The sequence below is a fragment of the Chlorocebus sabaeus genome, chromosome 13 (genome assembly GCF_047675955.1).
Source record: "Chlorocebus sabaeus isolate Y175 chromosome 13, mChlSab1.0.hap1, whole genome shotgun sequence".
Classification (NCBI taxonomy): Eukaryota; Metazoa; Chordata; class Mammalia; order Primates; family Cercopithecidae; genus Chlorocebus; species Chlorocebus sabaeus.
This window is the reverse complement of record NC_132916.1, coordinates 4,097,472-4,109,702: the sequence shown is the minus strand read 5'-3', so window position 1 is coordinate 4,109,702 and position 12,231 is coordinate 4,097,472. Positions and strand designations below refer to the sequence as shown.

Sequence of the window (12,231 nt, the reverse complement as noted above, 5' to 3'; positions counted from 1 at the left end):
CCTATGAAACTTACAGAATGGTCCCTCACAAGTTTTCTATTTCTATTATGCTTCAAAGAAAGACTTTCTCAACTCTTTTAGGGCTCCAGTACTGGCCCATCGTAGATGGTGAGATATTCTTTAGATGTTTGTTCTGTTTTTTCTGAAGTTGATATATATTTAGTACCAAAGTCATGTTTATTCACAAATCCAAACAACCAGCGAGCTAAGGCTATCTTTTTCATGTAGAATATTTATGAAAGAAAACAATGAATAAACAATTTAAGACTGGGGATTTACTCTGAAGGGCACCTTCCGGAGTGTGTCATCGGCTCGGCCCCAGTTCAACCCCATCTCCACTGCGGTTTGGAAAACTGTCAGGCCTGAGAGAGAGCAAGGGGTTCTGTTTACTCCACTCTAGGATTAAGGGATGGAAATACAGGGAGAACCAAATAAGGAGGTTGTGACTCAGTTCCTCCTGCTGAATAAATGTCTGCACAGACTTCAGACTTCTGGTTTTCAAGAGGACCCCTGAGTTCGGTGGAGTGTGGGGTACTACAGAGATGAAGCAGGCGCCCCTAAAGAGCGTCTCTTTCTGTATAAGACGTTTAAAAACCTGGGTTCTGGGTGTGAGATAAATGGCAGAACCTTGATTTAGATCTACTTTCAGGGTGATTACAGAAAGCTCTGTTGGGCTGTCTAGGGTGAGATTAGATGATTCTCATTATTTTTCTATGGTTAATACTGTTAGAGCTACCATGGTGTACGGAAATGTTTGGTACTTGTATCAATGACTTGGGAGCACTGAGACATTGATATATTGAATTATCAAAAGTTTAATTTTTTTTTGAGACAGAGTTTTGCTCTTGTTGCCCAGGCTGGAGTGCAATCTTGGCTCACCGCAACCTCCGCCTCCGAGGTTCGAAGCCTCCTGAGTAGCTGGGATTACAAACGCACGCCACCGCGCCCGGCTAATTTTTGTATTTTTAGTAGAGACAGGGCTTCATCATATTGGTCAGGCTGATCTCAAACTCCTGACCTCAGCTGATCTGCCCGCCTCGGCTTCCCAAAGGGCTGAAATTACAGGCGTGAGCCACCGTGCCTGGCTCAAAAGTTTAATTTTATTTAGAAAAGTTTTAGTGTCAGGTATATTTTATTAATCTGTACTTACTCGAAAATGGGAAATTTGCAAACTGGAATACTCAGGCAATTGGAAAACACCTTCCTACACTTATTTGAAAATTTTAAAAATGCATTAGCTTCAGACTACTTATTCTTGTTCTCTTTTACATATTTTTCTAATCATTCCTACTCATTTTCTCATCTTGATTTTTTTCTGTACTCCTATCTCCTCATTATATCTCTTGCTATTTAGTTCAACATGAGATCTTTTATGACCAAATAGCTTGCTAGAAACAGCAGTGCTTCATGGTAAACAGCCTAAGAGAAAGATGTTCTGAAGCGGTTATATAAGCACGTGTGGCATCGACTACAACGTGAGGTACATCATTTGATAAACGTATAAACAGCAAGTCGTACATTCTTCTTTTCACTCCTGAGCAGCCTGGCGATATCACTGAAAGTAAATGCAAACGGCCTTCCGCTCCTTTCCCGTGAGTAAGAAGATAATCCCACCAACACAGCCATGGCGGCAGGAAGCGGGGCAGGAAATTAATGTGAATTTCTGGATTCTGAGGGAACGAGCTGCCCATCGGCTGTAGGAAAAATCAGGGACACAATTCAGAGGAAAGAATTCAGGATGGTTAATACAGATAAAACCCATGCAACTGGGTTACACATTTCATGAGGCCAAACACTTAAATATGCATTTAGCATAAAATGTGTTTCTGCCGAGGACCATGGAGGCCTCCAAAAATGCTACTTTCACACAGGGCCCCTCAGGAGTCTTTATCTTCTCCATTGTTTCCTACATTAATAATAAATTCCTTCTAGTAACTTATCAAAACGTAATCACTGCAGTTAAAAGGCAGTGCTGCCAAATATTTGACCATAAAATCATATGGAAAGTAGCAGTAAAGAAATAATGTTACGTTTTCATAAAATTCATCCTACCAATGAATAGATGCATATATTTATTACTTTTCTTATACAGCGTTAGAATAGTTTTTAAAACTGGAAAGCCACATGTAATAAATAATATCCCTTTCCTAAAATCAGTACTTATTTCTGTCTTTCTGTTTTGAATCCTCACTTCTTTAAATTACTATCTGCATATTCTGGATTTTAGCCTGGGAGAGTACTATGAGAACACGAAGCACAAAGAAAAAGAACAAAAGTATCCTTAAACCTACTAAACACCCTGAAAGAATAAAAGGAATGATTGCAGACAGATAATACATTTCTTTTTTTTTCAATGAATGAAATGAATTTAATCCTACTTATCCCAGTTTACTATCTCAAATAGACTGGTAAAACTGAAAAAGCATTTCTACTATGTTCTGAAACAAATTTAAAAGTATTATTATATTTTCCAAATATACCTCCTATTAAGACATGCCCATATTTTTCACATACAGCCATTTAGCAGAATTTCAACAAGTCCAAAGCTGCTAAATACAACTGATGTGTCCATTTATTCTAATGAAACAGTAACATAAATACATTACCAGATTCAAGGCCCTCTGCTCAGAAAGTATGACTAGCCCGTAGCTGCTGAGAAGCTGTTGTGTCTCATTCACACACTCCACCATCATCCAACATGACCTATCCTGCTCCTGGTCAGAGGAGCTTTTCAACACTGGATTCCATTTCCTCGTCTAGGCAAAGGGTATAATATACTTACCCTCAGGTAAGCTTCTTGCACAGACTGAATGAGATAAAATATGTGTATCACAACACCTTTATTTGTGTCAAAGAAAATCCAAATCGAACTGGCTTAACCAATAAAATTCATTGCTTGGATCACATAACTGAAATATCTCAAGGTAATATGGACTTCAAGCACAGGCTGATCAGGGCTCCAATCTCATTTCTCTGTGGATTTCCCAGCTCTTTCCTCTCGTGTGTTGGCACCATCCTTAAGCTGGGTAACCTATGGTCACAGATGGCTGTAAAACTGCAAATCAGGACTCCATGTTCCCACGTTTCTCCACAGCCACTGGGCAGGGATCTCAAGTTACATCCTATTTGACCATCTTGGGCCACATTCTCAACTCTGAGCTCATCCCTGTGACCAGGAAAGTGCCAGGGGTGCAGATCTCCCTGGGGTCACACAAACACACTTAAAGACAAAAAGATTCTCTAAAAACAAGGTAGGCTTGGCTTTCTCCAACTGCCTCATCCTCTAATTGCACAGAAGAAATACCGTGAATGAACTGGGCATACAAACGTTCTCCAACACCCCTTCCCCATGCCCGTTTGTTCTTTCTCCTCTTATTTTTCCTCCGTTGTCCAACACCAAGATGCAAGGGCCACAGTCTAAGTGTGAGGGCCCGGGAACTCACTGACCTTCTAGGGGGGTTCTAGGAAGAGCCTGGAAGAGACTCTTTGTGGGAAGCTCAGAGGAGTCTCGCCACATTCTCCCCTTGACCAGGTGTGTAATGTGGGCAGGTGTGATGGACGAAAAGAGAATGGGACTTGTCCTTTCTGGTGTCTCAGTGGTCTGCTCAGAGACGTGTATCCTCCCTGCAGCTGGTGCATGAGTGAAACTCTAAATTTGTAGCTTTTCCTTAGGAGAAACATGGTGTGCACTCCTGGGTCACCTGGCAAAGCTGTAACACATGGTGGGTCCTGCAGACCCCTGGCTCCCCTCATGGGCTTTTGCAACCAGGCACTCTTCCTCTCTCCCTCCACAACAGACCACAGGGCAAGGAGAGCAGAAATGATGAGCTCTGAGCTGGGGCCTTGCTGCCCGACTGCCTCCACTAATCCTGCTCATCTGACTGAGGTCAGACACTGCTTTGCAGAGTCCATGGGCTGTGCTCCATTTATCAGGCTGTCCGGGTGGTTGGTGCTACCCATGCTTAGGTAGAAAAATGCTGAGTTAAGGTAACAGGACTTTACAGTTGGGAAGCTCATCTCCTCCTACATTTGGATATGTTTTCCCAAGTGGCCACTGCAAATTCACTCCACATCAGCCTCTCTCTCTCCGTGCCCTTGACCACCTGTCCTCCTCCTGGCTCTGCGTACTACATCCCACCTGTTTCTTGACTCATTCTCCACCCTTCCCCTTCTCTTGCCTTTCTTCTTCCTGTCTCTTCTCTCCCCTCTCCTCCTGCCCTTTAATTATTGTTTAAAAGACAGATGCTTGAGCAGTGTTTCCCAGACCTCCCAGAGACAGCTGACCCGGAGGACACGGTGCTATCCATTTGGATGGACTTTTCAGGGCCTTTCCCTGTATTTGAAGTCCTTAGTTAAAAGCACATGTCTGAATTTTCTGCGTTGCGGGGGAAGTTTGATTTAGTGATCAGAAAAAATTCCAGTCCTGAAACATGCCTGCTTTTACCCGGAATCCTTCCCTTTCAGTGGCATTTGCAGTTTGACAGGAATGCTTCCGGCACTGCATTTAATAGACCGGCTGATAGGAAGCACAGCCTGTCGCCACCATTCTGGCGGCTGGGGTGCAAGAGCTAGGAGCGGTGCTGCTGAAAGTTATTAAGACCTCAGTGAAGCAAACAGATTGCAGTATAACAAGAAACATAGAGCTTTTTCAAAACCATTCTGTCTACTGCTGAAATTTGCAACACACGTCACTGAAGGAGTCTCAGGTTGATCCTGTACAGAGGAGAGCTCTGACCTGCCTCACTAACCCACACCCTGAGCTACTCGTCCTGCCTCAGGGTCACACCTCTTTCTAAAAGGCAGCTCAGGCTGAAGATCTAGGAGTCATCTTTGATTTTTCTTTCATGTATACTGGGTCCAGGCCATCGGCAAGTCCTGTCCACCCTGGTGTCAGATGGCAGCTCCAAGAGCTTGCTAGCTCAGCTTCTTCTCTGCCACCCTGCAATCTAATTGCATGCATCACCCAAAGGATCCTTTTAAATCGAGATATGATCCCATCACTCCCTTGTGTGAAACATTAGGGCTTTCCTGGCCTTCAGGACACAGCCAGACTTTCTATGGCCTTTAGGACATAGATTCCTCCCCAACGGCCCAAGAGCTTTGGGCCCTCACAGCCACCCCACCCTGCCCCACTTTCTGGGGACACTGACTTCTGGCAGGTGCCTGATGAGGCCAAAGGCCAGTCAGCTCCAGAACCAGGCCTGAGCCACATCTCTCCCAGAAACTCTGCCCCACACCCCCTAGGGGCCAATCATCTCTTTCATTCAGCCCTGCGGAGATGTCTCCCTGGACTGCCCTCTCAAACACTGTCCTCCTCTGCCACTAATGGCTCCTGCCATGCCATACGATTTGTGTATGTTTTAGATCCGTAAATTTTTCTGTGTAGACTTGATTTGTAGACAGATATAGAAATAGCCCAGCTTCCTATGCCTGTCGGAGGCTGAACATCAGGCCCTGGAATGCCAAGTGGATGTCTACTGAATACCTCGAGCCCTCTGTCGTAACACCTCGAGCCCCCATTCCCAGAAGGACAGACACTGGGACACAGCTGTGCTGCTCATCTCGCTTCCTGCCCAGGCCCCAAGTGCAGGTGTTCACCTTCTGTGACCAGGCCCTGCCCTGCCCTGGCCCCTGCCCGTGTCCCTCCCACACTGAGGCCACAGCCCTGCCTGCGTCATGTCTGCTGCCTCTTCCACAACGTGCTATCTTCCTCAAAGCTGAACTGACCAGAATATTCGCTTTGTCTTCCTGCTGTGACAAATTCCACAAATTAAGTGGTTTGAAACACAGGGTTTTCCCTCCCAGTTCTGGAGGTCGGAAGTCTGGGATCCATTTTGCTGCTGTTGGCAAGGCCAGTCCCTCTGGTGACTCCATGTCCAGCCCTGGGGGCTGCCTGTGTTCCTTACTCCTGATCCCTTCCTCCACCCCTGCAACCTCTGCCTCCCTTGTCACATCCCTTCCCGCTTCTGCAATCAGACCTCCTCTGCCTCCTCTCACAAGGACTCTTGTGATTACATTTAGGGCCCCCCAGATTATCCAGGAACATCGCCCCACCTCCAGGTCCTTAACTTGATCGCATCCACAAAGCCCATTTTGCCACATATGGGAACAGCTCCAGGTTCCAGACTTAGGCTGTGGCTTTCTCGAGGAGCCATTATCCAGCCTTCCACACCCACCAAGGACACCATGGGCCCATACCTGAGCACCTGCGTGGCGGCTGGGTGTGGGGATCAGCGGATGCAGTCCTGTGGTCCAGGCCCCGACTAGTTCTACTTTATTTCCTGCCATTGAAATCCCAGCAGGATGTGGCCGCATTGTTCATTAGCACCTTTTTTCAGAAGTTCAGTTCTAATAATTAACATTCCCTCTCGGCTGACTCATCTGACTGGGAAACAAGCATAGATGTTCCACTGGGGGCTGAGCCATGCGACTCCCGCACCACACACCAGAAAGAACATCGTGTCTCGCACTCCCAGGCCAGCCTTCCAGCCACTGTGGACTCCCTGTGCAGAGTATTCTGGTCATAGGTCTCAAAAGTAAAAAGGAAACGTGGAGGAAGAAGATGTAGAATAAAGGGAGGAGTAAGAAAAGCATTTCTGAAGATTATTGAAGACATCAGAGGGGATGTCTTTTTTTTTTTTTTAAACGAAGGGACGCAGTGGACAAAGGCCAGGCTGAGCTGCCCAGTCACATTGGAAGGATCTGCTGACCGACCGGGGCCCCCGAGATGCTCGGCCTTTCCCACTTGAAACACAAACCCGTGGCGCACAGGCAGACGGCACCCACACACCATGTGCTCACTCCACTCGTACCAGGCAGGAGACAGCAAAAGCAAGGGCTGGGTGCAAGTGCTGGAATTAGATACCGACAGTCTCCGGGACCTCTCTCCTTATCCCCGCTCTGTCCTGTCCTGGACCATCCCTGAGACCCACCAAAGTGCCCCAAGGGGAGTCTTGAACATCAGAGAGGGAGAGCACACACCCCCGGACGTGCACTGTGTCCCCTGTGCTGCCTGTGGGGTCTAGACACCGTTGAGGACTTGCCCACTCAGTGCAGGACTCCCGCCCGCTCTTTGCCCTTTGTGATCTGCTGCATTTGGGAGACATCTCCCTGCACACACAGGCCTCAATGCAGTCCTTCTCATTCAATATAATTCAGCTTAAACAACAATGCTTTTTAGACGCCCAACCCCTGTAACAGCGGTCCCTGCGCTAGGCCTCTATTGTGTCCCTTGCGGTACCTTGCCACACACTGTGTGTGGCACACAGGGATGCAGCCTCAGTGGGGAGAAGGTGGCAGTTGGACCATACCCCAGCTGACCTGCCGTGCCGCCTGAGAGTCCCCCAGCACTCTGGAGTTTCATTGATTCCAGGTCAGACCCTATAAGGCAGATGTTATACTAATTTTACAGAGAAGAAAACTGAGCCTCAAGAAGGTCCCATTGGTGACCTTGCCAAAGTCATATGAGTGCCACGTAGCACAGCCAGAATTCACAACATGGGGGCCACCTCCAAATCCCCCACCCTGACGCTTGGATCACAGGCAACTGCTCCCCTCACCGACTGCAGGAGAAATCACCACCACCACTAACGAGACCCACCCTGCTCACCAGCACCAGCGCTCATGCCTGCTGGAGGCCATGTCAACCACGTCACTCCCGTCCAGCAACACGTGTTCACGTACATGACGGTGCAGTTGCAGACAGCTCCAGCAGGTGTATGGCGCACCTTCTACAGCCTAGGGACGGCCAGGCTCGAGAGAGGAAGGTGAACGTGCAGAACCCCCGGCCCCGATTCCAGAAAACGGCTCCAAAGGCTCTCAGCTGCAGGTCCATCCTTCCCATCCATCCTCCCCCCACCAGGCCGGAGCCCAGGCCCACAGCTCCGAGCTGCATGCCGGTGTCAGGCCAGGTGGAGAGAAGGGCCTGATGTTCACATGTGGGTGTAGCAGGATTTCTGCCCTAGAGACCTGGGCTCACACAGGGGCAGTGAGCCCACTGTGGTACCCATTGCGGGGTGGGGGGGGTGCCTGGCAGGAGCCACAGTGCTGACCTAGCCCAGAGCCACCGAGACCCCTGACAGCAGGTGCCTGACAATCCTAGTCTAAGGTGCGCCACGGCCCCTAACACCCAAGAGGAAGAGGAACAAATGCGTGTGGGAGAAAGAACTGAGCCCAGAAGGTTCATGGATCCGGGTACAGGACAGCCCTTGACAGAAGTCCAGCTCTGCCTGAGAGAAGGTGCTGGGCGCCCACTCCATCGTGGGCCGAAGGCAGTCACAGGCTGGAACAGGCAGAGGGAAGTCATTCATCACAGAAAGTCAGCATCTAGAGTCAAAGACTTTAAATCTCACTAGAAATCTCTATCAGCAATGTCACGAAGGCCATCTTCCTAGAATAAAACCTATTCTAGAAGCAACGGCATTTAAAACAAACATCCTTATTGACTTTTCCTATTTTTCTATTTCTTAAAAATTACCAGCATTAATACATGTGGAAACCTGTGTGTTTTTAAAAATGTTGATAGTTTCTCAAACTTTTAAGATATTTTGTTGCTTTTAAAATTTTTTAAGTAATCAAAGTGGTTCGGGGATTTTTTCCCAAAAATTTTATTATAAGATAAACACTATATCAGCAATATCGTGAGCCTAGATTAGACATTTTTTCTATAGAAAAATTTTTAAGGCCAAACAGTAGTTAGCCTGTAAAATACCCAATGCCAGCTCCCCTCATGTTGCTATGTGGTTCTCTCTTGGCTTCTGAGTAATTCGACTTACACTATGGTTTTAATGACGGGGGTTGGTTTCAGGTAGGCAACCCTTTTTGTCTTCATTTTAACCCTCCCCACCCAAGTCCTACTGATAATTTTGAGGCATGTAGTGAACAGGCAGTCCACGGCTAATTCCTAAGATAAAATGTCCTAAATGACCTCCAAGGACTTTGCACATATTAACCCAGAAGTTGCGCATTACACGGAGAATGGCCACACATAGCTCAGGGGCAACAGTCCCACAACAGCCACAGCTGTCCGTGGCTGCCAAGCAAACGTGGAGAACAGCCCACGGCACCTTCCTTCCACACAAGTTTCGCCAGCATTTGTAGCAGCACAGACCACCAACCAGCCCGAGGTTTTCTGTAAATTCACACACAGCAAAGAAGTATTGTGGGGTCCAGGCTGATGACACCACTGGGGAGAACCAGTGTGCTCTGTCCCAGATGGCTGAGAAAACGTGGACCTCTGCAGACTCAAAGCCTGGCCATGCATGGGGATGTGTGATTCAGGACACTTCTTAAAACTCCAGAATGTTACCGCCAGGGGTGACCAAGCCTTAAAACTCCAGAACATTACCACCATGGGTGACCAAGCTTAAAACTCCAGAATGTTACCGCCAGGGGTGACCAAGCCACATCACGAGGAAGAAATCTTCAATGTGCTTCCTGTGCAACACATTCCTCTCTTCTGTGATCTGAACACGAACCACCGCCTCTAGGCTAAGACTCAGATGCAGTGAGCTCCGCTATACCCACAGTCACATATGGACAGAAACTTCTCTTCCCGAATCCTGTCTGGATCCAAGTGTCCCTGGGCCAGAGTCTCCCAAAGAGACAGCCCTGAATCCAAGCCCCAGAGAAGCTCAGAGCCATGCAAAGCAGGAAACCCGGGTGTGGAAGGGGTGTGAGTGGGACCTGAGAATGGACCGAGGGGCAGACAGTTCAGGGAAAGGAAGATCCCTAGGGTAGAGAGGTGACCCGGAGGGAGGTCAGCATGGGCAGGGGTGAGACCAAGGAAAAGAGTGACCATCACTAGAAGATCAGGCTCACACGTGGTGAAAGGCTCCGTGTCTAGCTTACCCTGGCTGAGTGGGAGGTGGAGATAGTAAAATGAAAACACGGGCACTACTCTATAACTCCCATGGCAATTCGGGCAAATGCCCAGCACCTGTTACATCCAAGCTCTGGGAGGGTAGGGCAGGTGTCTCAGACACACATCTCTTCTTCTCCCTCATGCACACAGAGTGATTGTGGCCAGCTCATTTTAGCAGGTCACGCTCCCTTCCCTATATCATTTTTTGGAGTTCTGCTGTCATGAGCCTTGACACTGCAGTGTGACACGCTCAAGAAGACATCAGGACAGAGGTCTAGATGCTTACAACCCTGAGAGACACACTGGACGCTGTGCACACGAGCCCTGCGCATATGGACTCCAATCGATGCCATCAGATTTGCGTACCAGTCCTGTGCATATGGGCTCCGATTGATGCCATCAGATTCGCGTACCAGTCCTGTGCATATGGGCTCCGATCGATGCCATCAGATTTGCGTACCAGTCCTATGTATATGGGCTCTGATTGACGCCATCAGATTCGCACACGAGCCCGGTGTCTATAGGCTCCAATCGATGCCATCAGATTCGTGCACCAGCCTTGTGCGTGTGGGCTCCGATCGATGCCATCAGATTGAAAGTTTTTTCACTTCTCTGTTGGGTTGTACTCTACAAGGACTTGACTGAGACACACATCATAATCCATGTGTTTTCTTTGTTAAGATCTAGAAATAAGAGACAGACCCAACCTCATGCCGTGTCTCAGGTTCTCTGGAATGAAGGCAGTCAGCTATAGTCACCCCTCTGACTCCCGCAGTCTGTCTGTTAAGTCCCTGAAGTGATGAGAAACCAAGAAGAATTCAAGAAGTCAAAGGCATTCTAAAAATAAATGCTCTTTTAAAAGTTGTTTTGTTTGTCTGTGTTTCTTTCCTTCGTTATGTTCAAAGTCAACCAATCAACAGAGTTGCTTTAGCAAGTTACAGGTAAGAGAGTTTCCCGTAGCACCTTTGCAAGCACAGTGTAGAAGGCAGCAGTCTCTCCGGGGCTTGACCCTGTGACAGGGAGCCCAGGGCCCCAGGTGCCAGCAGGAGCTGACAGTCATGTGGCCTGGGAGTCTTGGGGCTCATGGAGGGCCTGCAGAGCCCCTTGGGCTTCCTGCCTCCTCCCGGCCTTGCCCAGCTCCCAGCTTTTCTCACACAGAGGCCTCTCAAAGCCATCTTCTCTGCTCCTCTTGTGTTTTACCCACAGTTCAGAACAAGAGGCTTCCTCGGTTTTTCACCCTTAGATAGATTGTCCACATGATATTTTGGATGTAAAACTATTTGGAAGCTAATATGATATCTGACCTTAGTTCTAGAGAACGAGTTGCAATTATCCTGGGCTGAGAGCATTAAAATAGGGACCCGTCTGAGCTTCTTAAGTAGTCGCTAGAGCATTTCTACCATAACCATTCCAAAATAAAGTCATTCAAAGTAAAATCTCCCCACCCCTCCTCTTATAAATTTGGCCTCACAGTTTAATGAGTAAAAGCTGCAAGCCCACAGGCCCTTGGCAGGATGTGTGGCCAAGATGTCTTGATGCAAAGAATGTGACAGTGCACTTTGAGTGCAGAGACTGCTTTCCACAGCAGGCCTCAGGCTTGCACTCTGGCTAATGTCCATCTGAAAATTCAGATTGTGAAACTACAGCATACGAATCATTCCACAGGTATGAGGCCTGTTTTTCTTATTTGTCAATGTCATTCAAGCCTTTCTTTTCTTTGGCAACAGGAGGAAATACACTGGCCAATACCTAAGTACTAATCTTTGATTCATTTTTTTAAAATCTTGCTAATTTCTTTTCTTTTTTTTTTTTTTTTTTTTGGAGACGGAGTCTCGCTCTCTGTTGCCCAGGCTGGATGGAGTGCAGTGGCGCTGTCTTGGCTCACTGCAACCTCCGCTTCCCGGGTTCAAGTGATTCTCCTGCCTCAGCCTCCCGTGTAGCTGGGACTAGAGGCGCCCGCCACCACGCCTGACTAATTTTTTTGTATTTTTAGTAGAGATGGTGTTTCACCGTGTTAGCCAGGATGGTCTTGATCTCCTGACCTTGTGATCTGCCCGCCTCAGCCTCCCAGAGTGCTGGGATTACAGGCATGAGCCACGGCGCCCGGCCAATCTTGCTAATTTCATATAGAAGACAGAATAACTGAAAGAAGAAACAATTCTTTTCTCTAAAAGGCTAGATAATTTCTACCAGTGCCTTCTCCCTTCTCCCAACAGTCCCCACTCCGTCACTCCTTGTGGGCTGACACCAGAAACAGCGTGGAAAACAAGTCTGTTTTCCAAGAGGGGCTATTACCACGAATTAACACAAGTCTGTTTTCCAAGAGGGGCTATTACCACGAATTATGTTTAAAATGACAGCATTGAAGA

At 47.8% G+C, this 12,231-nt stretch overlaps 1 protein-coding gene across 6 annotated transcripts in view; it reads right to left on the bottom strand.

The window, feature by feature from the left end:
* Positions 1-12,231, bottom strand: part of RPS6KA2 (ribosomal protein S6 kinase A2) — a 452,505-nt gene that overhangs the window by 195,412 nt on the left and 244,862 nt on the right. Inside the window, exon 1 of one of the 6 annotated variants that reach the window (XM_073022283.1) lies at positions 6,199-6,330. The exons of the other annotated variants lie outside the window; for them this stretch is intronic. Within the exon in view, the coding sequence (XP_072878384.1) occupies positions 6,199-6,315 (117 nt within the window). The 5' untranslated portion in view covers positions 6,316-6,330. Of the gene's footprint in view, positions 1-6,198; positions 6,331-12,231 lie in introns of those variants that run through there. 6 annotated transcript variants of the gene reach the window in all.